Here is a 27803-nt window from a genome sequence, read left to right on the forward strand (position 1 = left end):
ATTCCTTCTAACTCCTCATCAGAGGCAATCTTCGCTTCCCTTCCTGCAATTCAGTTTTTCTGGTTCAATCAACGAAGGACCCGAAGTCACCACTAACACTGGGTATAACGGACTTAGGACCTTGATAGGGCACCAAAGGCAGCAGAAGGAGCTGACGGAGCGCATGCGCGGGGGCTGGAAAGGCGCGCGCATGCGCTCTGGCGGCTGCCCGGGCTCGCCGGCCTCTCGCCGCGGCTAGGCGGCTGCGCGCGGCTGACGTGCCAGGCGGGCGGCGGCGGCGGGACTCCGCGAGGAGAAGGAGCGCCGCTGAGGTGGATGAGGTGGGGGGCCGGACCCGGAAGTGGGTGGGCGCGGGCGCGAGCGCGCGGGGATCGGAGCTGGCTGCCCCGAGCCGGCGCGGCGCGGGAGCCCGGGGTTTCCCGGTAATGGGCCTGTGGGGCGCTCGCCCGGACAGCCTGGGAGGGAAGGGTCACGGGTGAGCGCGGCGCCGCCGTCCCGGGCCTGGGCAGGCTGCGCTGCTTGCAGTGGTCGCCCGTGCCGACCCCGCTCCCGGCGCCCCTCCTAGGGCCGCACTGCTCTGCCCTGTGGCTTTCGGAAGGTCTGTCGCTGCGGAGCTGTGCCGCGCTCGCCCGGGGAAAGCATGCTAATGGAGAGTTGCTTTCCGTGGCCGCGCTGGTCTTATTGTCAGTGTCCCAGCACCCAGACCGGGACTGCAGCCCCGGCGTGTCTGCACGGTCCGCAGCCTCGGCCGGATCGGTCTCTCTGTGTTCTCTTCTTTCCACCGTAGTGGTGAATCAGGCCTGGAAGGTGTGCTGTGCCTTCACTTAACACTATTCTTTTGTTGGTTGTCTTCCCTAAACCCAGCCCTCCTCCTTCTCCGCCCTCAAAATCTTAGCTGCTGGTGAATGTGCCGTTGACTTTGTGATTAAGTTACAATTTAGAAAAGATTAATCGACAGCACCTTTGCTTATTTCAGATTGCTTTGCTGTGGAGTCCTTACGTGCTTCTCACTGTTTTGCAGACCATGAAACGGTGGGGCACGCCCCTTCAGAAGCTGTTGTTCAAGACAATCTAATTTTTGTTTCAAAAACCTCGTAAGTCACTTATGAAGTTTCCTGTTCAAAAATTGCAGTACTGCAATGAAGAAAAGGAGAAGGGTTACTTCAAATCTTGACGAGAAGATCCATCTGGGCTATCACAAAGATTCTTCAGAAGAAAATGCTGGTGTGGAGTGCGGCCAAGTGACCTATACTCAGTCGACAGACAGACCAACCCCAGAGGCTCTTCAGTGTTACCAAGACCTTCCTCCCTCTCCAGATCAGAGAAAGCTTTTGAGTTCTTTGCAGTATAATAAGAATTTGCTGAAGTATTTGAACGATGACAGGCAGAAGCAGCCGTCTTTCTGCGACTTACTTATCATAGTAGAAGGAAAAGAATTTAGTGCTCATAAAGTGGTCGTAGCAGTTGGTAGTAGTTATTTTCATGCGTGTTTGAGCAAAAACCCCAGCACTGATGTCGTCACCCTGGATCACGTAACACATTCGGTTTTTCAGCATTTGCTTGAGTTTCTTTACACGTCAGAATTTTTTGTGTACAAATATGAAATACCTCTTGTTTTAGAGGCCGCGAAATTTCTGGACATTATCGATGCAGTGAAGCTGCTGAATAACGAAAACGTTGCTACTTTTCAGGCAGAGCTAACTGAGAAGTCATCTCCCGACGAAACACTAAATGAATTAACTGGAAGACTATCAAGTAATCATCAGTGCAAATTTTGTAGTAGACATTTCTGCTATAAAAAGTCCTTAGAGAATCATTTAGCTAAAACTCACAGGTCCCTGTTATTGGGGAAAAAACATGGGTTAAAAATGCTGGAGAGAAGTTTTTCTTCCCGAAGGTCTAAAAGGAATAGGAAGTGTCCTGTTAAGTTTGAGGACACTAGTGACGATGAACAGGAAAGTGGGGGTGGGTCAGACAATTTGAATCAAGAAAGTTTTGACAAGGAGAAGTCAGATAGGAATGATTCTGAGGATCCTGGAAGTGAGTATAATGCTGAAGACGACGAGCTAGAGGAGGAAATGTCAGATGAGGACTCTGACACTGAGCAGAGTGATAAAGATAACGATGCGGAAGAGGAACCCGAGGCTGGCGATTCTGCAGGGAGCATCCACGAAGGGTTAGCTCCCGTCATCATTCAGAACAGTAATAAGAAAATCCTGCAGTGCCCCAAATGTGATAAGACATTTGACCGAATAGGTAAGGAGAGTCTGTTTTCTCGCTCTAATTAAACATATACTCTGTGACTGTTTTAGAGGTAATCATTAAAAACTAAACTTCGAAAGGGACTTGTACGAAGAGTTCTATAGTAGGGAAGACCTCTGATTTTCAGCACATCGTTTATCTTGTTAGTTTAAATTGGTCGTGCATCAGAAATCCGGTATTTACTCTTTCAATTTTTTGTCATGGTGTCTCTACAGGTTATAGGTTCTATATTTGGGAGAAAGACTCCAGAAAAGCAGCAGTTATTGTATATAGCTTTTGGCCACCAGTTTCATTTTAGAAGTGCTAGTTTTGAGTTACATGTACATTGATTATAAAATTGTTAGGTACATTCTGCACATAAAATGATTAAAGCAGTTTAAGTAATCTGATCTTGTAAAAGAAACTATGCAGTTCTTTCCATACATAACTGTTTTGTCCTAGGTTACGTATGCTGTTTGCATAGATCAAAATTTGGTTCATAAGGTATTTGTAATCATTTGCTATCAAAATAGGTTAGCATATACACTTGTTTTACAGTGGAAATTTTTCTTTTTTGCTTTTACAGTATTTTTTGAATGTATTTCTAAGGATACTCTTCTCAGTTTAGTTTTTAATGATTATTAATTTTACTCTGTTTCATACACAGAAGTAACTGAACAGCTTAGTCAGTTGGAAGAGCTTATGTGTACAAGAAACTTGTTAGTCCTGGCAGTAAATGTCACTGTAGCTCTATCAATGTGAGTATGTACAGAGAGCAGCTTTTTGGAGCTGAGGTACCTGGTAACATTTTATCTTAGAATATTTTATTTTTCCTACACATCTTAGACTTTGTACTCCCTGCTTATGGTATTCTACAAACTTTAATTAGCCTAATTTGACTTGGAAATCAGTGAGCAAGGGTCAGTTCACTACGGGCATTATAGGTCCAGCATGTGGGTCTCAAACTGTTCTCTTGAGTCTGTGAGGTACTTTGTTGAGGGAGGACTTTCAGTTCCACTAGGTTTGGGAATACACAGTCACTTTTAACTTGATGCAGTTCTGTAATAATACTAGAAAATATGTCTGTTAATTTTGCTTAGCCTAACTTTTCTTCAAGTTACTTTATAAATATGGTATCATATGAGTGCTCTTCTTAATGTCCCTAGGAAACTAGAGTTTTATGCACATGAACTCAGAAAACGGTGCCTAAGATTGAAGCTGAAAAACCAAGAAGTTTGCAAAATGTCTTTTAACAAAGTCATTCCATATATTATGAGAATCAGTAGATTACCGTGTACAGTTATTTCCAACATACTTTTCAGAATGAATTTTACATTACAGTCTTTCCCTTCTGTTGCTTGACTACCTTGGGCTTGCTTAGTGTTCACTCATTCTTCTATGGCCAAGTATCTCTGTCTCTACGTGTGTCTATCTAGTACTTGTTTAACTCTACATGCTGATTTAAAAGCTTAAGCTGGTGAAGGGTCATACTGCTAGGTTTTTAAATCTAGGCCTTGTGTGAGTTGTTTAACCTGTGGAGTTTTCCCCCTTCATAAGTGAAATGAGCTGATGCTGATGTGTTGTTATTATATGAATGGTTATGGTGAGAATTAAATGGGATGGTTCTGCAGAACCACTTAAGTACTGCACAGAATGCAGGTATACAAGAATATTAGCTGCTTCTGGTATTTATTAATTTAACACTGGATGCCTTTCAAGCCCTCTTAAACAGATAGGAAATGATTCTCTGTCCAAGTATTTGAGTACATGCAAAAATTATCATAGTATAATAAAGTTAATGTTATCAGGAGGATCAGGGAAATGATGAGTGAGTTCTCGGAACTAGTAATACTGAACCTGAAACTTACAGAATAGGGTGACATTTACAAGATAGAAGGGTCAGTGTGTAAAGGTATTGAGGTATGGTATGTTCTAGAAATTGCTAAGGTGTGGTTGTCTTTCAAGTAAGTAAAGAGGCATAGAAAAAATGACAGGCTCTAAGAGTAGGCAAGTAAAGGAGAGCCAGCTTTGGGATGGCTTCAGTGCTATACAGAGGAGTATGTTTTATCTGATGAACCTACTGGGGAGGGGAAGCTTAAAAAGAGAACAATAGCCAATGAGTTATAGCCAGATCATACTGTCTTCAGTGTGAAGAAGGAAATTGGGTAAGGAAAAGAGAAAACCAAAGAGGCAAGAAGGAGCATATAACACAGGGGCAGAAGCGTAATGCTGCTTGGATTGGGAAGTTGAGTGACACTGGCAGTGAACAGTGGGATGAGGATAGAGCGGTGTTTCTGGTGAATGTCTTCAGAGCAATTGGTGACAGCTAGGATGAAGAGTGTTAGAAGATACACTGTAAATGTTTTGTCTGCTAATGGCAAAGCAACTTTATAGCTGTATTCTGTCATTTTTCATCTCATGCTTATTCCTTTTACAGGATTTAAAAAAATCCTTCTCAAATTTTTGATTATCATTTTGCTAGTCTAACTAAATTGAAGCTGAAACTTATATTCTTTGTGCTTGCTTAGTGTGCTTTGCATATTTCAGGTCATTAACATTTGCCAGCAAGCACTTACAGGCTTGAAATAAGTTTAAAGGGTGTTATCTGGATTTCCATTGGCTTGGACAGACCCTGTTAGGTTTTTTTTATTATCTCCTTGTTTGGCTGCCTTAAAGAGGTAACACTCTGAGATTTCTGCTGGAACCATTAGCTGTATAATACATGACCAAAAAAAATCTATTCCATTATTTGGATCTTTTATTCTTTCTGGTGCTGCAAGTAACACTTGATCTAGTTAAGTCTTTCCAGAGACTACCAGCTGTCCGTTTCTCATCCAATTCTCATGTAAATAAGAGTCCTTTGACCTTGCTGCCCCTTATACCAAAAACCTACTGGGTAAAAAGCAAAATAAAGAGATGACAGATGGGGTAAGAGAGAAAATTTGGATAATTTATATTTTTTTGTTTCCACAGAACTAAAATCTTTGTTTGAAGTAAATCACAATCTCCTCTAGAGACAAAAAAACATTTTATGTCCCCTCTCCCTCTTTACACATGAGTTTATATGGTCTGTTGGGATAGGACCCTCCTTGGTTCTTAGTGCATTGTGACAATGGTGTAATTCTCTGCAGAATACTTTATGTGCTCTTTAAGGTGTGTTATATGAGTAAGTGCACTTGAGAGTAGCAGTATCCGATATGAAATATGGTAGGGCCATTCAGTGGTGCTTCTCACAAAAACTGCATGTGAAATTGAAAATAATAACCTGAGCCATCTGAAGGAGTAAATCTTGAAATACATCAAGACAAATTTATTCATGTGAAAATGTCTTTGGTTTGAGATTCTAACTTTGACATAATTCATATTGAGATTTGGTTCAGAAGATGACTGCACAGTTTTCCACTATATGCTGTTTTCTATTTTTTAAATAGACTGTTAAGTTTGAAAAGAACATGCTGATTTTATACATTGATATGGGAACCTCTTCACACAGAAATGAAGAAATGAATGTAGATTGTAGATATTGTTTCTACCGAGGAGTGTCCCTTTCATACCCCATACTCCTGCCAGTTGCTTTAAGCATGAGATTTATTGGGGGATTACATTTTGTTTTTCTTCATAAATCTCTGGAGACACACTTGGATCTTCTGAGCCAAGCTTTCCCTCAAGCTTGTCTGTTGTTCTTGTTTAGAATTTCAAGTTCCTGGAGACAATGGGCTATGCAATATGGATGTGCATAAACTTTTGAATTTGTAACTTAAGGTTTTTCATTTCTGTGATTCATTATGCTATAGGAATTTATCTCAGTATCTTGGCATTATTATATTTTATCTTTCCTTTGTAAGTTATTTAAATTTTGTTATAAAAATCTTGCAAATTAAAAAAATCACATTTACTATATATACTTTGAAAGATTTTTTTTTAAAAAAAACCTTTATGTTTGGGGATTGGGGAAGTAGCTCTACAGATCTGAAGCCCTGAGGACCTCAGTTGAGTCCCACATAAAACGTTGAGAATGGCTGCATGTGTCTATACGTCTCAGATTGAGAAGTGGAGACGGGTGGGTTCCTGGATTTGGCTGGCTAGAAGATAAGCTGATGGGCAAGCTTACTGTACATTGAGCCACCTGTCTCTAGACTACAAGGTGGAGGGCCTTGAGGAGAACACCCAGTCACCCAGTGCTTTGCTCTGGTCTCTGGCTCTATGTGCATGAGCAGCCCCCACCAACACACACACACACACACACACACACACACACACACACACACACACACACACGTACGCACGCGCTCACACATACATACTCATGCATGTATGCATGCATATATATAGGTATGTATGCATGCACACACAAGTGCTTTGAGCTATTTAAGTTTAATTTTTTTCTATTAATCTTTTTAAGACTACTGATCTAAGAAGGTGAGGTTTAATTTTTAAAAATTAACTGTCTATTCTATGATTTTAATATTCAGTATATATCTCAAATTTTATTCCTAGTAGAAAAAAGTCTTGATTGCAAATGTAATAAAAACGCTACTAAATACTAGTATAAGATCTTTATAACTGTAATATGTTTATAGAAAGTAAGCAACTGGTCCAAAATTTTTCTTATACCTTATATTTTTAGGTTCCATTTGGAACCAAAACTAAAATTCGTGCATTAGAGAGTTGATATGTTGTTTCCAGTTCTGAGACTCTGTACTAAAGCTGCTGATGGTAATAATGACTAACATTTATTAGTGTTTACTAGTGTAGTAATATGAGCGGGCGGCAGGGCTGCGTCCCCCAACACCCCCAGCCGCCTGGCTCGGCCCGGCTAGCTTATGCCCCAAATAATTACACGGACACTGTATTCTTTTAAACACTGCTCTGGCCCATTTCTAATCATCTGTGTAGCGCCCCTAGGTGCGCTTACCGGGAAGATTCTAGCCTAAGTCCATCCTGGGTCGGAGCTGGGGCATGGTGTGCGTCTTCTCTGGAGCAGGTAGCATGGCGTCTCTCTTGCGTCTGCTCCTCAGAGGAGAGCTGCGGAGTCTGACCAGGAGCCGGGAGCATGGCGGATGTCTGCTCCCAAGAGGAGAGCTGTGGAGTCTGACCTCACTTCCTCTTCCTCCCGGCATTCTGTTCTGTCTACTCCTCCCACCTATCTTCTAACCAATGAAATGGGCCGAGGCAGTTCCTTTATTGCTTAGCCAATGAAATCAACAGATTGATATATGACACTCCCACATCATACTAGGTACTCGAATGCTTTAAGTATCATTTATGTATTAATTCATTTATTATATACAAACCCATAAAGTTTTACTAACTCAGGTCCTGAGAGGCTAAATTTTTAGCTTGATTAGGACACAGCTAACTGAGGAGGTGGCGGATAACAGTCTTTGTTTTCTGGACAAATGTTTGTAAAAAGAGGATACAGACTGTTTTGCAGAAAATTTTATGCATATTTTGTTGTTTGGGTGAGGAAGAGTTGAAACTGTGAAGTTGTTTGTCCCAAGTCATACATTCTACAATTTAAGGAGACAGGATTTGTGTCTTGGTACAAAGATCCAACGTGACCTGGATTTACTTGTGATTTTTTTTTTTTGCCTCAGAAACATAGACATTTATATTTTACATAATGATATAAAGAACTTTATGCTAAATAAGAATGGAAATAAATTAAAGCACTTGTATGCATCTATTTGCTTTCTTTTTCACTGTCCTTTTCCTGTTTTCTTTTGTTGTTGTCTGTGTTACAGCTTCCTGGGTATTTCTATTAGGATACCTGTATTGTCCATTCTGAGTAGATGAAGATCTTAGGCACGTGTTCCACATGTATGACTGGTTGCCTTTTATGCCTGTTCATCTTTTCTTGCTTTCTCAGATTTTATCTGCATGTGCTGGATTTAGCATTTCATTCACACAGCCATACTTTATTTTCTTGTATCTTAAGGAGTTCTTATATAAACGGGTTGTATTGTTAATTATTTGTTAACCCTTCTAGCTTTGTTGCATTCTTTCCAGAATGCCTCCTGTGAAATGAAAAATAACAAAATAAGTAAACATTTTTTGTAATATTTGAATAAGATCTCCCAATTTTGAACACTGAGTTTGTGGGTGTACATAGGAAAAGTAAATTATGATATAATAAATGTTAAATGAGTAGATATTTTTCTAAATGTTAGTTTTGCATTTAAAAAGTACAATCAATATTCAGAAATTGTCAACACTTTTTCAGGAAAATTTCAGACATTAAGATCTATTTTATTATTTTTGTTTTTTCAAAACAGGATTTCTCTGTGTAGCTCTGGCTGCCCTGGAAATCACTTTATAGACTAGGCTGCCCTTGAATTCAGAGATTTGCCTGTCTTTGCCTCTTGAGTGCTGGGATTAAAGTCGTGCACCACCACAGCCTGGAGCATTAAGATTTTTAAAATACGTGAACAATTAAATGTTTTATTACTGAAGCTTTTGAGGGAAAATATACTTTAAGTAGTAAGCTTGAAGCACCAAATCTTGAGGTTCATTTGAGTTAGAAATTTAGGTAAATATTTTTCTTTTTAGTTTTCTATGTGAATTTGGGTGTATATATTATTAAACCGCGTGTTTTTATCCCACTCTGAAATTTCAGTCACAACATAGCAGATTTGTTAAACTTAATTTTCTTCTTCATTGTAGGGAAATACGAGAGTCATACCCGTGTGCACACAGGTGAGAAGCCTTTTGAGTGTGATATTTGTCACCAGCGTTATTCGACAAAGTCTAACTTAACTGTTCACAGAAAGAAGCACAGTAATGAAGTAGAGTTTCACAAGAAGGAGCACAAGTGCCCTTACTGTAATAAGCTTCATGCGAGCAAGAAGACACTAGCCAAGCACGTCAAGAGGCAAGTATTGTCTTGCTTCCATTGTGTCATTGTGCCTTCTAATGGAAACACAAGTACACTGGAAATGTCTGCAAGGTGCTTATTTCCAATGCTGTCACTGCTTTATGGTTTTGCAGAGTTTACAAATCAACAAAACAACAGCCAGGGATAGTTTGTTGATATAGTTCATAGTTTGTTCTATTGTTGAGTTGAAGCCTTTTGGTCACACAACAAGAATATGGCCTCTAATGTACAGTTTATGATGCAGTTTGAGTATCCTTTTTTTTTTAAATTTGGTTTTGACAAGTAAGTCTTCATAAATATGTGGTGTTGAAACTCTTAGGAAATTTATTTTTCACATTCACCTTTAGTGTGGAAAAGTTTGTAAATCATACAGTGTTGAATATTAACTCTAAAAACTGAAGTCTGCACACATGCAGATTTTGTTTAAGAATACATTTACATATACTTTTCTTAATTTCTTTGTAACTTAGATATATGCATAAAATCCTTAAAATGGTGAAACCTATGTTCTTACTAAATGTACCTATGATTCTAAGAAAAATTGAGACCTAAGGTGGGTCAGGTTGCTGATGACTGTAATCCCAGCACCTGTGGGGCTAAGGCCGATAGATTGCTCTAAGTTTAAGGCCAGTTTGGGCTATAGAATGAGACCCAAAAATGAACAAATCATGCCTCATTCTTTGTGTTTTGAAGCAGAGTTTTGATTTGTAGCCTAGGCTGGCCACCAGTACTAGCTCTGCCTGCTTCGGCTTCCTGAATGTAAGGTTCTAGGAGGCGTGTACCACACTGGGCTAGTATCTGATTCTTGAGATCACTGTTGACAAATTCATATGAATTATAGACTTAATTAGCATATTTTCCTAATATTTTCTCTTTTTCATAGATTTCATCCTGAAAATGCACAAGAGTTTATTTCCATCAAGAAGACTAAAAGTGAAAGTTGGAAGTGTGAAGTAAGAATTTGTAATTTCTCTTAGAAAATCAAAGCAAATGTAATGTTGTCTTTGGGGAAACAAAGGTAATTGGGTTTAAAGTAATGGAACTTATCTCACTTTTAGAATTTTTTAAATCAAGTTATTTGAATTTTTTTTTTAATTTCTCCTAAAAATGTAGTTTCCAGATAGTAAGTCTCAGAAATGGAGATTCTGTTTTGGTTTTTATTATTCCCTGATCTTGTCCCTGCATACAATCAGCAAAATCACTATGCTTTGTATTGAGAGTTCTGTATAATGATGTCTAACATTACTATGGCAGAATATAGACATTAAAATTAAACTCTCCATTTTTGGTTATCCTTTGCTGTATAATAAACCATGTTGAAGTTCAAGGGTTCTTAAACTGCTTTTTACTGTTTCTCATCTTTTTGTGGGTCAGGAATCCAAACTGAAGACAGGGCTTTGCTAGGTATTTCTTTGATTCTGTGCTATGTTAATCAAAGGGGTTGTTATAAAGTATTGGATGATTTTTTTTTTCCGGTTTTGGAGCCCTTTCACAGTGACTTACTAATATAGCGGTCAACTTGGTGATGCCTGATGACTGGGGTTAGTAAGGATGGATCAGGGAAAAAGAGATTCCCTTCTTGCTCTTCTTGAAGCTGCTTGGGCTTCCTCCACCCTTCTAGTAGAGTAGCTAGGTTGAGAGAGAGACAGACAGAGAAAGACAAGAGAGACAGGGAGCGGGCATACTGATAGAGACAGATGGGGGAGGTGTGTGTGTGTGCTTTTGTGTGTATGTGTGTGTATGTGTGCATACATGTGCATGCCAAGAAGCCTAGTCAAGGCCTCAGAGGTCCCAGATCATAACTTCTACCACATGCTATTGGTTAAATGGTCAGTTCTAGAACAAAGTGGATGGGAGAAGAATTCAGTGGGAGTAGTAGCAAAAGAAATCTGTTTAATCTGTCACGCCCCTAAGGATTTTTTTGTAGTATTTAGTTGTATATAGTTTAATGTTTAATATTGCTTATCATTTACATTGCTAATCTAAAGATTAACACATCTATCTGTCTGTCTGTCTGTCTGTCTGTCTAGATATATATATATATATATATATATATATATATATATATATATATATATCGCACACTTCCAGAGTTGTTCCTTCTCTGATTGCAGTTTCAAAACACTGGAGTTAATTTCTTTGACTCTACACAAGATAATGTCTTCTTTACTTTAAAGTTTTATCATCCTCAACTCTAAAAATGATATTGATAGTTATGTCTGCTCTGTAGCATTTTTTGAGCATTAAATAAAATATCTTGGAATTGTGCCTAGTTGATACTGCTATCTGTTGATACAGCAGCTTCACTCTTTTTAAATCCCCGACTTAGATAACTTTTTGTTTGTTTGTTTTTTAAGATGGGGATTCTTTGTGTAGACCTGGCTGCCCTGGAACTCACTCTGTAGACCAGACTGGCCTTACTCAGAGGACCTCCTGCCTCTGTCTCCCGAGTCCTGGGATTAAAGGTGTGCACCATCACCATTTGGCCATATATCATATTTTTATATACAGTGTTTTCTTATTTCTGAAAACTGAGATAAAAGTTGAGGGGTTTACTGTGATATAATTATTGATAATCCTAATTAACTATATGGTAATAATGATAAAGAAATCTTTTTATTTCTGATATAAATTTGGTTTTATTTTGTGGATTAAAAAAATTGATATCCATGGGTGGAGAGGTGGCTCACCTGTTTAAAGAACATTGGCTGTTCTTGCAAAGGACCCAGATTCTGTTCCCACTGAAAACCATCGGCTCCAGGGGACTCAGTGCCTTCTTCTGACATCCATGGGCATCAGACCTGCATGTGATGCACATACACATATGTGTTCAAACACTGACATGAATAAATTAAAAATAAATCTTTTTTTAAAAAAAGAAATTGCTATCTAGAATTAAGATACTAAGAGTATGTTATAGTCATGTTAACTATAGAATGATTCAAAGTTCATTTAACTTTAGGGTTAATTTAATAATTCTGAACTATAATTCTTCTAGTGTTTCTTATCCCCCACCCCCTTTTTAGCATAGTCAGAAGATTGATAATACTTTGGTAAGTTTTCTGTTGGAAGATGTTTATCTTTACTTGAACTTGTATGTTTTATCTTTATTATGAGCTTTGTATTTTAATTCAGGCTCAAATTAAGGTAACTACATTTTATATACACTCTCATCTAGATTTGTAAGAAATCTTTTACTCGAAGACCACACTTAGAGGAACACATGATTCTGCATTCACAAGATAAACCTTTTAAGTGTACCTATTGTGAAGAGCATTTCAAATCCCGATTTGCACGGTTAAAGCATCAGGAGAAGTTCCATCTGGGTGAGTTGTGTTTTCATAAAGCAATCATCGAGTTTCTGATTATCTGAATCTAGAAGAGCTTACCTCTGTTAAACTGTACTTTTTCCTCTAAAATCTCCATTGTTTGGAGATTGTAAAGAGAAGGGGGAAATGAAGTAATTATATTATGATCTTTAAAAAAAAGTCTCCTTTAAAAGAGTAGTTTTAAGTAAATGAAAAATTGAGAAGGTGCAGGTAGTTATTGTATTACCAACCTCTGTATATAAAGGGTGACCCCACATCAGCCTCTGTCCACACATAGCATCCCCACCACATGGTACCTTTTAAAAAGCAATGAATGTCCAAGTGTTGTTGATTGATTATAAAATGACTGCAGTTATCTGTTTATAAGTCTTGTTGTGTATATAAATTTTTAGTTTGCTTGGATAAAAACCTAAGAACATGAAGAAAAGGTCTATTGGATTTTTAGAATACATTGTTTGTTAGAAATTGCCATCTTTTAATAAGCTTAGCTGTTGAAATAGGAGCGGCAGGGCTGCGTCCCCAGCACCCGGCCGCCCCCACGGCTAGCTTTACCCGAAATAATTACACGGAAACTGTATTCTTTTAAACACCGCTTGGCCCATTTCTATCTAGCCTCTTCTAGGCTAGCTCTCGCACCTGGATTAGCCCATTTCTAATAATCTGCTGTAGCCCATGAGCTGGCTTACCAGGAATGATCTTAACCTGCATCTGCCTGGAGTGGGAGAACCATGGCGACTTCCTGACTCAGCTTCTTTCTCCCAGCATTCCGTTCTGTTTACTCCGCCTACCTAAGGGTTGGCCTATCAAATGGGTCTAGGCAGTTTCTTTATTAATAAGAAATCACTCCCACATCACTTAGCATGTCCTTAATTCAGTTTTCTTCAAATAAATTTGTTCATTAAAATTTCAAAAAAAAAAAGAAATTGCCATCTTGTCTTCCAAAATGATTATGCCAACTGCATTAAAACGCCTGTTACTTTAGCATTTAACATTTAGTATTGTCAGAATTTTGTGTTTCAGCCACTGTAATAATTGCTTACTATATCAGTAATTCATTTGCATTTTACTGGAGATGTGGTGTTGAACATCTGTTCATGTGTTTGTTATTTGTCTTTGATGATCTCTGTTAAGTCTTTTACTCTATGTTTTAGTGTGGCTGTTTTGTTTTTTATTGTTGAGTTTTAATTGTTTTTTTGATAAAACGGGTTTTTTTTTTTTTTTTTTTTTGGTTTTTCGAGACAGGGTTTTTCTGTGGTTTTGGAGCCTGTCCTGGAACTAGCTCTTGTAGACCAAGCTGGTCTCGAACTCACAGAGATCCGCCTACCTCTGTCTCCCGAGTGCTGGGATTAAAGGCGTGCGCCACCACCGCCCGGCCTAATAAAACAGGTTTTTAAAATTATGTCAGTTACAAAATGTTAAAGGACCTTGAACTATTGTACCTCATTAGAAAAGTCTGTCTGTTTTTATGATAACTTCAAGGCTATATTGTGTTTTAAGGCATATTTGATTTTTGTGTTTATAATATGAAAGCTGCTTATTGCTAGAAAATACAGTATTTTTTAGCTTATCCCTTTCCAAGTGGTTTTTGACTAAGCTCAATGTTTGCAATTCTAAAAAGCCAACATAGAAATAACTATTAAATATATTAAAAGTTCCAGTTAGAGACATCATGATTGCATGTTACATGTGAGAAAATTATTTTTATACTTTATTTCAGGAATAACAACTTTATGAATGTGTTTGTACATTTTAGACTGTGTGGTGTATGTACATGTGTGTTTGCAGGTGCACCGATTGTGCATGCAGAAGCCAGAAGAAGATGGCTTATGTCCCATATTATTATTCTCCACCTTGTTCCCTTTAGACAATATGTTTGACTGAGTCTGGACCTAGGCTGGTGACCGGCAAGCACCAGCAAGTCTTCTGTCTTTGCCTGTCTCACAGCTCTGGGGTTGCAGATGCTCTGTCCTCACTTGGCCTTTGACATAGGTTCTGTGGATTCAAATTTAGGTCTTCATTCTTACTCAGGACATGTTCTTACTCATCACCTCAGTATCTACCTACTTGTTATTGGACAATTAATGGTTTCTTTTTAAATTGAAAACTATAGTTGATTTTTAAAAAATAAATATCGTGACAAAGATTTTTATGACTAGTATATTGATTCTACTTCCATTTCTGTTTTTAGTTTTCTATTTCAACTTCTGTTAAACATATCATTTTGTAATCAGTGTTTGAAAAGTATCAGATAGAAGTTCTAAATTAAAAATCTAGTCTGTGTATTCTTTTTTTTTTTAGATTTATTTATTTATTATGTATACAACATTCTGCATTCTGCCTTGATGTATGCCCGCAGGCCAGAGGAGGGCGCCAGATCTCAGTACAGATGGTTGTGAGCCCCCATGTGGTTGCTGGGAATTGAACTCAGGACCTCTGGAAGAGCAGCCAGTGCTCGTAACCTCTGAGCCATCTCCCCAGCCCTCCACTGTGTATTCTTTTATAGCTTAAGAGTTAAAGTAACCAGTTTTATATCCTAGTTTTTTTCCTATCAGCATATGCTGAGCTGGCTAACTCTTAGAGCTCATGAAGAGGATCTTTCTAAAAATGGTATAACTGGAATTTTTGTTATTGTTGTTTATTGAAAGATTACTTGCTTTTTTTAAATTATATTTCACTATCTACTAAAAATGGTAGATAGTCAAGTTTAATTAATGTGTTAAGCTTTAGTTATAAAAATCAATGAAAAATTACTCTAGGAAAAGACACTGGACATTCAAAGTAGTACACACTTACCAAACAGATGCTAGCTTGGTAATGAGTTCTTCTTAGTGTCTAGGGAGATTGTGGCTCCATATTAAATTATAGTGCATAGTGTAATCTAGCAGGCCAGTAAATCACAGTTCTCTACACACATGCTTAGTTACTGTGCCTAATTTCTGTAAAAGATGACATTTACTAGGAAGACAATGTAGGTGTGATATCATGTAAATGAAGCATACAATCTATCCTCTCCTTCTCTCTCTCTCTCTCTCTCTCTCGCTCGCTCTCGCTCTCGCTCTTGCTCTCGCTCTCGCTCTCTCTCTCTCTCTCAAGTGGATTTATTAGAATGACTTAAAAGCTGTGGTCCAGCTAATCCAACAGTGACTGGCTGTGAATGGAAAGTTGAAGATTCCAGAAGTTGCTCAGTCCACATGGCTGGGTATCTCAGCTGATCTTTGACATATACTGAAATCTCAGAGAAATAGTCTTTAAGCCAGTGAAAGCATAGACTTGGTGATAGCAAGTTGAGAGCAAGCAGGCAAAGGCCAAAAGCTTCCTTCTTCCATGTCTTATCTAGGCTTCCAGCAGAAGGGTTGGCCCAGGTTAAAGGTGTGTCAAGATCTGGGTTAAAGGTGAATCTTCCTATTTCAAATTAAGTAAAAATCCCTCACAGCTGTGCCCTTCATTTTTGGATTTTAGTTAATCCCATTTATAGTCAAGTTGACAACCTAAACAGCAATCAAAAAGGTAACATGTAATAGGTTTTAAGTTTATATTCTCTTTCTCTGAATATATGTTATTTCCAGTATTATAGGTTATTTTCAAAAACTCTGAAAAATATTTCTGAAATAAAATAATGAGCTTACATTTCTCATATTTAAGAAAAAGAGCAAACATAATAAACCATGTAGGTGATTGGTTTGAGTTCTGGTCCCCTTCCCCCCTTTTATATAATGATGCTAACAAATGGTGAATGGTGACGTGGCTCAGTACCAGAGCGGATGTGTGACATGGGAAGGCACAGATCCATCCTTAGCACCGCCAAGTCAACGGATGGGCAACAAAGGGAATGTTTAATGACTTATGTAGTAGGCAGTGTTGAGCCTCACCTCTGTACTTTCATTGCTGTGAACTGCTGTAAACTTCAGATGAACAATTCACAAGAAGCAGTGCAAGTCCCATCACCTGAAGAGGTTGTTGAAGCAGCTCGATCATGCTCTAGGGTGTTTGCTTTTTCAGGTCTGCTCTACTTGTTTGGTGGTGCTAGTGATGCCAATGTTGCTATCACACTTAGAAGAACTCTTATTGTATTAAAAATACATTCGTCTACAGAGAAACCCTGTCTCGAAAAAAAAAAATCCATGTTGCCTATGTTAGGATTGTATGTTCTGTGAGTTAGAGAGAGATCTAAGTAATATGATTGGAAGAGTTAAAGAACTTTTAATATATCTGCATTTGTAAGTGAAATTTATAGTCAGATAAACTAACTTTTAAAAGTCAGATCTTCTTCTATCCTGTGTATAGTTATTTTGAAGTTCTGCTTAATGGTAAGATTTTAACTTAGCTTCATGAAATAGAGAGTTGAGAGAAGCTTGACGACGTGCAAAGCTGAATATCCAGTGTTAGAAAAAATGAAAAGTTGTCAAGGAACTGTAACAAGTAACCGAACATGCAGGTGGATGGATGCTCTGTTTCTTCCTGTCCCTGCTGGGTCCATCAAGTGTACAGAGAGTTAACAGGCTAGAAGATGTTAAGAATAGATGGTTGTGCTGCACTTAACTCACTCTTGTCATGACAGGTTCCTCTTGCTCTACAGCCCATCGGGTTATTTTCAACTTCGCAAGTACTGACTTTCTTTCAAATATTTGGAGACTTTTCTTTTCTCAGTGCAGGGATTGAGGAGGGAGTTTCAGTGGTACTTAAAATGAATCAACAAATATTTGTTGAATTAGTTAGTACGTGAGTAATAAATTAAAATTCCATTCTCAAAGAAATACAGATTTAAATATGTTAAGCATGCATGGTAGTGATACAACTTTTCAAGCCTTGCCTCATTTCTAATGTAGAAATTTCCTGTGTTTTTGGATCAGTTTTGCTTTAAATAGTCTCTGAGTCTATGTCCAAATTCTGTCTCTTTTTCTTGTGCTGTTATGATCGATTCCTCGTAATTCCTCCTTCAATTTATTTTTGCAAATTCTGAGACACCGTTTTACAAGTGGATGGTTTCGTTGAACTGCATCTGCTGTGCATCCATCACCATGTTTTTCTTTTAGCTTGATGTTCAGTAGAACTTAACTGTCTCAAGTTACTTACTTGGTAAAATGGTGGAAGTCAGAACTAGGAAAGGTCAGTATGTCACTGTGGCAAGTGTGGGTTTAATTTTGTAAGAGTGGGCAGAAATGTGCCATGTTTTATATATATATCCTTGTATTTGGGCCTAAGTGCTAGAAATGCCTTTTGGGAATAAACAGAATATTACAGATTTTGCATATGCTCCTGTTGGTGGTAGCAACAAATTTGTGCTAGCTCTATTGAATTTAGCGTAGTATCTATCTCTATCTTTAAACTCAAATACATGCTTTTATTTTTTTTAGGTCCCTTTCCATGTGATATATGTGGTCGTCAATTCAATGACACTGGAAATTTGAAACGTCATATAGAATGTACTCATGGTGGAAAGAGAAAATGGACTTGCTTCATTTGCGGGAAGTCAGTACGGGAAAGGTAAATTTATCTGCACACTCAGAAACGTTGAAGCACTTACATGTGTTATAAATTATTAATAAGTGTTATAGGAGGTAGATAACTCAGGACACAAAGTACTCTGATTATACTTTAGTTTAAAATGTAAATGACAGAGACATTACAGAAGCCAGGGTTTGCAGGTTCAGATAGTTGGTTTGCTACATCCTGTTTGTCACTTTTGCTGGTCTGTCAGGGTGGCCTTGTGAACTGTTGGAAAATCTGTAGATGGTGTCCATCCACAGACCCTGTTCGTACTGCCTTTTGTACGCTTTAGTGAGCTAACTGTAGTCCCAGTGTTGTTAGGACTGTGCTCACAACTCAGATTTTCAAAGGCATGTGCTATCTTGTATACTAGGGTGTGTGTATGAGAAGGAAGCAGAAAGCATGGTAAATATGAGTGGTTATTTCTGAGGAGAGAAAGGGGAATAGGATAAGTGAGGGACCTGACAGTATGGTAATGTTTCAGTTCCTGAGCATATGTTTAATGCTGATTTGAAAAACAGAACAAAATGAAGATAACACTTCCCTGTTTACGCTAATTGTTTTTATACATAAGTTTAGAAATATCTGTAGGGTTTTCCCCCACTTGTCAGGCTTGGTGGTTTTTGTAGATGAGCACCATCTGCTGGCAGAGCTTCAGCACATGTTCTGCCTTTCGAAGTCGTCTGATAGATTGACATGAAAACCAAACCAAGGCGGTTGGAAAAGCCACCAGAAGTCAGGGACACTTCCTTTTACTACTCTCTCCCTAAATAACTTTGTCCATCCTGATTCAGACCTTTAGGTGTGTAGAAAAACTTGAAAAGAACTACAAGTGTTCTAGCAAAGTGCTTGCTGAAGGAATGGCTAAACGGTAGTCCTCTGTTTTAATAAGGAGTTCGAACTCTGCATTTAGTATGTATATTGGCAAAAGGAATATAATTTGTTATCTATATCAGAAAATATGAGATTAAGAACTCTGGAATATATATATATATATTATATATATGTGGTTTTAAATTTTTAAACATAGGACGACCTTGAAAGAACATTTAAGAATACATAGTGGAGAAAAACCTCATCTTTGTAGTATATGTGGGCAAAGTTTTCGTCATGGAAGCTCATACAGGTAAGTTATCTTCCCTTGCATTAAATGAGATAAAATTACAGGTCTGTTTTAATTCTATTTTATTATAAGTGGTTTGTTCAATTAAATCCTTTCTTATACTCATTATATGCATCTGGGAAAAATTTTTACTGATTTCTCTTTAATTTCTATTCTCTGTGTAAAACATTGAATATTTCCTCATTATCAACTTTACCAGAGTCTTTACTAAATGTTCATTATTTAAATATTAAATTATTTTGTCTTTGGGTGAAAATAGTATTAAAACTCTGGTGTTCCAAGTTTTTTTTTTTAATTTATTTCTTCATCCTTCATTGTAGAAGAATATATTTAGTATGGAAATAACATTAAGGATTCTGGAATTCTCAGTTTTAGATGGCCTTCTGTGCATTGTTACTTGTTTGTCTTATGTCTGAATGACTGTAACTGAAGGTTCTGAATTTCTCCCTAAATAGGTATTTACTAAGAAATATGTATGATTGTAATTTTTCTTAGTTAATTCTAGAATTATAATCTTATGGCTTTAATAGTCATAGTTTCGTTTATTATCTCTTTAACTGTAAAGAGATTATTTTGTCTAGCCACTTGGCTGTTTTAGTTAATATAAAGTCAACACTTATTTTAGAAACTTGAGTTGAAAGACTGTTCCTTTCACTTTGGTATACACAAAACATTGTAGGAGTAAAAGTCATTCAAACTAGGTAAATTTCAATAATCTAAACCTTTTATTGTTTATCTTTGAATTTAAAGCACCATTTTTTAGTGTGAGGTAGTTAAAATATTATTTTTATAAGCCTAAGGTCTTTTAAAATATTATGATTTGTCAGCTATCAATTTGTATATAGTATCATTTTTCCAGAGTAATGTAATCATCAGTTGTTACTATCAATCAGTAGCTGTCATTATCTTGTAGTTATTTGTATACTTATCCATTTGAACAATTCTAATTCCTTAAATATATTCTTGAGACTCAGATCAATAACATCCACAAATATTTGGAAGAGTCTGTGAGGTAGATTTAATATCTAAGAACTTAGGAAGTATTTAGAATTATATGGGAAATGCATATTTCGAAGTGCCCTTTTGGGAGAAGTGAATAGGAACCTCAGGATCTTATTTAAAAGACAGAAGGACTCTTAAAGTCCTACGTGCAGAGCAAATGATACATGAGGGTGCTGAGCATCCAGCCTGTTTTCATTCTTTTTATCACTAAATCATTATCAAGCATTATCATTCCACGCCAGTTTTAGCAGTCTGTGTTCTTTTATCTTTATAGGCTGCACTTAAGAGTACATCATGATGATAAGAGATATGAGTGTGATGAGTGTGGAAAGACATTTATTCGCCATGACCACCTAACAAAGCACAAGAAAATACATTCAGGTAAGTTTTACTTTGTATTTCTCTTTCCAAAACTATTTAAAACCACTGTAGAGAACATAATAGCACTTTCTATTTTTGCTAGCTGTGGTTTTAATAGTTGACATTTGCTGATTACCCCTTTATAATGATGATTTTAAGACCTGTTTTGTAAAAGCATCTGGAAATAGGTAAATAATCATAGCATGTTTACTGAAATTTTAAAATTTAGTTTTGAATAAATTCTCAAAGTTTATAATTTGCATATTATGCTGATGTATGCAGCAATACTATTGGTACATCCCTGAAGAGAGAACAGTATTTCTCACTGTGATTATATTTGAGAAGTTAGTGAAAGTTTGGTTTTAAAGTGACTTTATTATAACTGAGTATTAAAGTTTATGTTGTAGTGGATTTTGAAGCCTTATATTTGGAAAAGAACACCTTTGTAGTCCTGACCAGTTTCTCAGATATTTTCATTATAATTTTTGTACTCTGGGGATTTCTTTCATGTTTTTGTCTCAGATTGATGTTCAGGAAATGCTAAGAGCCAACTCTGTGAGCACAATAATGGGAAAGAGCCATCTCTATGTGCACAGTAGAACAGGTGATTATCATCAGTATTATAGACAGTCCTGAAGTATGAAGTGTGACAGATGGCTTTCTTAATGATCATAGTCAGGCAAATTGCAGCTATCCTTATACTTCTAAGAGATTAAAGATCTGATGACATTTTAATTGAGATTGTGCATTTTCATTTCTAGTAAGGGCATTCTAAGTTTGTAATTCTAGAAGTCACATGTATTAATTGTGCATTGTTATTGAGACAGTGATCAGCCTTTGCATGGCAGTATAATACTAGGTAGTCAGTTGGACTTTTCATGGTATTTATATTTTGGCTCATTGCAAATGTTAGAAATCCCTGTAGATGAAAATATTTTAAAAATACAAAGATCTGAAAATGTTCAGGTCCTTTTTCTAAATAGTGAAATAGTTCATCTAAATTTAATGTATGTTTATTTGAGGTATTTCATATCTAGTTATGTATTTCTAATCAATATCCTGGATTTGAAGTTATTTATCTTGTTCTGCTACATTGAAAGGTAAGATTAGATGTCTACCATGTAAGGTTACTAATTTTTCCATGTGACCAAATATTCACTTTCATTAAATTAGGCTTGAGTTCTTTGGGAAAGATAATTGAATAAATGTTATAAAGGAAATAACCCAGATAAAAGGGTGGCTTTGCTTTCTTGGTGTCCCATTAAAAGAACTTACCGTTTGGTCATTATTTCGGAGAAAAAAAAGAAAAAACTTAAATGCCTGTTATGTTAAAAGAAATATGTGGGTCTTTGTTTTCAGGTGAGAAGGCTCATCAGTGTGAAGAGTGTGGGAAGTGCTTTGGTCGGAGGGACCATCTTACGGTTCACTACAAGAGCGTGCATCTAGGGGAGAAGGTGTGGCAAAAGTGAGTGGATGCAGCTTTCCTCTGTACTACTGCTGGCCGCATCATGGGTCGAGAACAACTCACACTTTTTGGTTATTCTGTTTAATTTGCAGTAGGTTAATTGTCTCTCTTTGGTTTCTATATTCCTCGAAAGTCTCAAAAGAAATACACACACACACACACACAGACGAGCAATGTTATTACTCAAAGGCTAGGGAGTGTTAGACATTGACTTACATTTAAATGCTACTCATTCTACAGATGTCATAGTCCTGACAATTAAAATTTGATTTTGACCTTAACAATATTTGTTAGACATTCCACTGTGCTGCTAACTATGTAACTTTTGGACTTATAGATTACTTGTATCTGTGTGTGATAAAAACAAAAGATTCACATTTTATTTCTTTAGGCTTAAACTAATGAGAGCCATGCTAACTTCAATGAATGCAGCTTTTGAGATTATTTCAGTTTCATTTAGTCAGGCTCAGTATCTATCTCTTCAATTAACTGACTTAAATTTACTTCAGGTGAAACTCTTTGTACAGTCTGGTAATCATCATTGCCATCACAATGTAGAATATTCTGTTACCACAAATTCTATGCTCTAAACCTCTTTCCCATTTTGTCCAGTATTGATGTCTTTTTTATTCTTTTCTCTGTATTCTGTCCTTTGTGTATTTAATAACTAATTAAAAGTTGGGCTAATTTAAGACATTTTGAAGTTTTATTCTTACAAGTGTCTTTATAAAAGTTCTGTTAAATATAAATGGAGAAAGACCTGTGAGGCTAGCTCTTGGTTTAAAAGTACCCTATTCCTCCAGGCCTGTATGCTTTATTGATGCGACATTTGTCTGTAGAGTTTTAGAGTTGTCAGTTACTTTTTATTATTACTTAAATAGATGAACCATTTGCTTTCTTAGATATAAAGCAACATTTCATCAGTGTGATGTTTGTAAGAAGATTTTTAAAGGAAAATCGAGTCTGGAAATGCATTTTCGGACACATTCAGGTAAAGTTAAGAGTAATCAATGCAGGTCTTTGTGTAGTTATTTAATAGTACAACATGTCCATATGTGTTATTCCTAACTGAAATATTTGCAAACAGTATTTTTATTAAAGTTCATGTCATGAATAAGCAGCATTTTTGCTTTCTTCTCAATCTGAAGAATTTGGGAAATTATTTTCTGTGGTGAATAGCCCAAGCTTTGGTATTCTTTTCTCCTTTTCTTTGCCCTGTGGTTCTCCTGTGTGAGCTTTGTCAGGATTCTTAGGCCTCTGTTGCTGGTATCTTCTTTTGAAAGAGTTTATGCATACATTTATGACTCACTCACATCAGGTTGTAATGTACAGGTTTCTTTCCTCAGAGAGCTGCTTGTGGCCCGCAGGCAGCTCTAGTAGTAGTCTTTGCTTTTGATGCATTCCACTAGCCCATGCAGAATGAAGTATGGGGTTCATTTTCCCTCCTATACTAAAATTGAAGGTTTATTTTTTTCTTAAATCAAGAAATATGTTTATGTACTTAAAACTTCTTTGCTTTATTCTCACTTTGTATATTTTATGCTGCTATTCTGAAAGAGACAAATTATCTCATGAATGTTAGAATGGAAGTAATTTAATTTGGGTAATTTTAAATATTAAATAGTTTCCAGTAAAGATTTATTACTTTTGCAGTGATGTTGCTAAAAGCAAAATTATATACTTCCAATGAACAAGTTTCAGGAGTGCATACCTAGGGGTATAAACTGAAGAAACTTCGTTAATGCTGTTTTTCACCTCGATTATAAGTAAAAAGCATATAGATCTCATGAAATAGGTGGTGAACCCACAGAAAATTAAATTGAGCTTATTGATAGTTTAATCCATAGCAGCTGAATTATTCTTTTTTTTGAAGTTCAACATATATTTTCTTATAAACTATTTTTGTTGAAGATAGCTCATAAAGTGCACAAATCTTAATGAAAAGCCCAGTATACTTTTTGTGATAAATTCATCAGTGTTGTCACTACTCAGATCAAATTATAGAACAGTAGTAGGCTGTTAAAAGTTTCCTTCATGACTGCTCTTAAGAGGTAACATTCTTGAAAGACATGGCTATTTTGGTTTACATTACCAGAAATTAATTTTTTCTGCTTCAATTTTATATAATGTAATCTTATTATGTTTATTCCCTTTTCATCTTTATTTTTGTGGTGAGTCTACCTTTTTTTCTTCTTTTATGGGTGGATTTTTTTCTAGATTAATGCCTGCTTTCTAGGAAAAATAGATAAGATCATAACTTTTCAGGGTGCTCAAGTGCCTTTTAATGTCCTTCTATTTCTTACATGTGTTGTATAGATTTTAATTTTATAGCAATTTTAATAGTACATGGGACATATAAGGGCTTTTAGGGGTGTGGAGGGGGCTCTTGAAACTGAATCCTGGGCCTCATACTTTTGATGCAAGTGCTCTGCCAGTGCTGCATCCCCAGCAGAAGCTTAAGCACTCCTAGCATTTGCTGTCCCCTTCCTGTGTTACTCCTGCTCTCTACCTTCTGCCTGGTAAACGCAGCTGACACTTGTGGCTTTCACCTTTCTTGGCCCCTTGTTCCCTTCCATTTTCGAAGTCAGCAATTTGGAGATGAGTTCTGTCATATCCGACTTACCTTTTATTAGTTATCAGCCACTTTTTAAGGTCTTCTGTACTTACTTGGCCCCCTTGATAATCTAATCAGTCTACCCATTTCAAAGTCTTAAGCACACTGCAAAGCCTATTTTCTGTGTAAAATAACATATTCATAGCTTCAGTGGATTAAAACACACATACCTTCGAGGTGTTATTATTCTGCCTAGCACTTTGGCTTTAATAGGATTTTTAAAAAAAAAAATAAAAAAGCAAAATAAGACTATAGTGTAAGAACCTGACTGCAGAAGAATTAAGAACTGATTTGATATTCTTAATTCTTTCCCCAATGAAAGTTAAAAGTTTTGATCGCATGGTAGAAACCAATGTTACTACTTTTTGTTCAGCTCCCCCCTCCTAAAACGTTAATTAGAGTTGCTCTTTTGTTTTTTACATAATTTGTAAATCAAATGTTTTGAGTTTAATCAACCTTTATTTTAATTTTCAGTAGTAATAAAGTAATAGTGAGCAACAAGATTTATTAAGCACTTAACAACATACTGAGAATAGGTACTTTTTGTTGTTCTACATTACAGGGAACCGGGCTTAAAAGTTTGGCTACTAAATGGTTTACCCAGGACTTAAGCCCAGATCATTTTGATGTTTAATTCATTATCTCTATGAGCTTGATAGGCTGTCTTCATTTATGATAGCATAAAATACTACTGTTTTTACAGGTATGCATGTGATAAATTTGCTATTTAAATTACCATCTTTATCAAAGGGTACATTATACATTAATTTTATTTTTGCTCATACAGGTGAAAAACCATACAAGTGTCAAATTTGCAATCAGTCTTTTAGAATTAAGAAAACTTTAACAAAACACCTGGTTATTCACTCTGATGCCCGACCTTTCAACTGTCAACACTGTAATGCAACATTTAAGCGGAAAGACAAGCTGAAATACCACATTGACCATGTTCATGGTATAAAGTCTCCTGAGGATTCTCTCAGTACTTCTGAGGAGAAACTTGTGTCTTTGCCAACAATAGAGTACTCGTCTGATGATAAGATCTTTCAAGCAGAAACAAAACAGTATCTGGACCAGCCCAAAGTTTATCAGCCAGAAGCCAAGACTATGCTGCAGAATGTGTCTGCGGAAGTATGTGTCCCCGTAACGTTGGTTCCAGTTCAGATGCCTGACACATCCAGCGACCTGGTGCCTCATACCACTACACTTCCCCCACCATCTCACGAAATGCTGCCACCACAGCCGCAGCCAACTGATTATCCACGGGCAGCAGATCTAGCTTTTCTGGAAAAATACACTCTTACTCCTCAGCCTGCAAACATAGTGCACCCAGTCCGACCTGACCAGATGCTGGATCCCAGAGAACCGTCTTACCTGGGAACATTATTGGGCCTTGATAGCACAACTACTGTCCAGAATATGTCCAGTAGTGAGCATCGCTCATGAGGAAACATTCCATAGACCTTTTGATGCTTATATGCTGACAGCCAGAAGCTACTCACTGGCTTTTCAATTAGTAGGGCTGCTATTTTTTTCCATTTTTTCCCCCTAATTTCTCAAGTCTTCAAAACAGCTTCAAATCAAGAAAAATTTATTTCTATTGACTGAATACTTGGACACATTTTGACATAATATTTGAAGTATGATTTTTTTAAAAGATTATTTAGTACTAATTTTGAATGGATTTTTAAATTTCAGATTATTAGCTGCTGACAATGGTGGAGGTATTTTTTTAAATCATCAATGGAATTTTTCTATTTCTTTCTCCCTTTTTTTTTGAGACAGGGTCTTAGACTGTAGCCCAGGGTGGCCTCAATTTGTGGCAATCTTTCTGCCTTAGCCAACCAGGTGTGAGCCCCAAGCCAAAGTTTACTTTTAGTTATCTCTTTTCTCCCATTACTATGGAGTTTCAAGAACCATGTAGCCTAGAGAAAGGAATGTAAGCATATGTCAACATTGCAAATTTTTAATTTTTAATTAAACATCATTTCATTCAGATTTTCAAGATTGAGATTTGAAATTTCTTACATATTTATGTAAGAAATTCTTAATACATCTATGCTGTCATGTATCCATTACTTTTGCCATCATATTTGGGGTTTTCACAAGCTGAAGCTAAAAGCTAACAAGTATAAGATTAGGATGCTAAATAAAATATAAGATCATTTTAATCCAGATAATTGGACCTATATTCAACTATGATGAATAATAAATACCAACAGATCTAGGCATTAAATTATCTCATTAAATATATTTTAATGAAAACCATGACAGTTTTACCTAGGTACCTTTAAGACATTTGTATTTGCTATTTATTCTACATTCATAGTATGTTTTAAGGGACAGCTGTAACTAAATGAAAGGGTAATTGAATAATGGATTTAGCATTTGGCTGGCTGGAACAGGGAAACGGAACCTAGATATTTCATATATAATTGTCAGAAAATGTGCCAAACCCATTCTCAAATTTGCTCAATTTAGCATAATTGGTATTTTAGCCAAGTACACTCCTATTTGTATATACTCAAGCCAAATCTTTAATTCTGCTTCCTTCTGAGATCTGTCTCTATTTTTTTTTTATTCTTGGGTTTGGATGAGACAATAGTGGACAGCTTGTTGAAAGGAAATAGCAATCACAGAAACACCTCATTAATTAAGTTTAATTGAAGAAAAAGCCTGCCGGAATTATAAAGATGTGCACTTTGCTTTTTTTTTTTTTTTTTCTTTTTTTCAGCTTGGTTTCCACTTAACCTAGGATGAGGTTTTCCTGGTGAGCTTGCTTGAAGGTTAGACTAGGCAGGGTTGGCTTGCTGTTAACATTCAATTTGTATGTAAACTACTGGGAAATTAGCAGCTTTTAAATTTTTCTATTTCAATTTGTTTACACTCCTAATTGCTTTTAGCACTTTTTTGTGTGTAAACTGTTAAGTCTTGCCTAACCCCTGTGGGTTTTGAAAACATATCACACATAAAGTAATGAACTTTAGTGAATAAAACATAATCAATAATGAGGAAATTGTTTAAGCACTTAAGAAATGAAGGTACTTTATAGGAACAGTTGCCATATTAATGTTCAAAGAGCATGTTGCAAATTGAGGCATTAACCAAAGTAGCTGATATAAATAATAAAGGTGACCCGAGTTTTGCCTCACTTATAAAAGTTTGGTTGTAATTGTCTTTGAACCAGTAAACTTAATTTTATATTATTTCTTACTGTTTAAGCATTCTTATTAGTGTGGAAATGTTTATGGGGACTAATGATGGAACTGGGCTCTGATGCACTATGAGTCCTAGACTTTCAAATCAAA

The 27803-nt window shown here is 36.6% G+C and overlaps 1 protein-coding gene across 3 annotated transcripts; it reads left to right on the top strand.

The window, feature by feature from the left end:
- Nucleotides 1-215: 215 nt before the first annotated feature.
- On the top strand, nt 216-27701 carry Zbtb41 (zinc finger and BTB domain containing 41). 3 transcript variants are annotated; one of them, XM_075988146.1, is made up of 11 exons: nt 216-320; nt 1022-2256; nt 8905-9112; nt 9999-10068; nt 12294-12441; nt 17799-17928; nt 18962-19057; nt 20331-20437; nt 21776-21881; nt 22784-22872; nt 25283-27701. In XM_075988146.1, exons 2-11 carry the CDS (start codon nt 1140-1142, stop codon nt 25939-25941), a joined length of 2730 nt encoding a protein of 909 aa, XP_075844261.1. In that variant the 5' UTR covers nt 216-320; nt 1022-1139; the 3' UTR covers nt 25942-27701. The 3 variants fall into 3 exon arrangements, with proteins under 3 accessions (XP_075844261.1, XP_075844263.1, XP_075844262.1); XM_075988148.1 differs by having other exon boundaries at nt 249-311; XM_075988147.1 differs by lacking the exon at nt 216-320 and adding an exon at nt 334-422.
- Nucleotides 27702-27803: the final 102 nt, after the last annotated feature.

This window comes from Microtus pennsylvanicus, chromosome 10 (assembly GCF_037038515.1).
Source record: "Microtus pennsylvanicus isolate mMicPen1 chromosome 10, mMicPen1.hap1, whole genome shotgun sequence".
NCBI lineage: Eukaryota > Metazoa > Chordata > Mammalia > Rodentia > Cricetidae > Microtus > Microtus pennsylvanicus.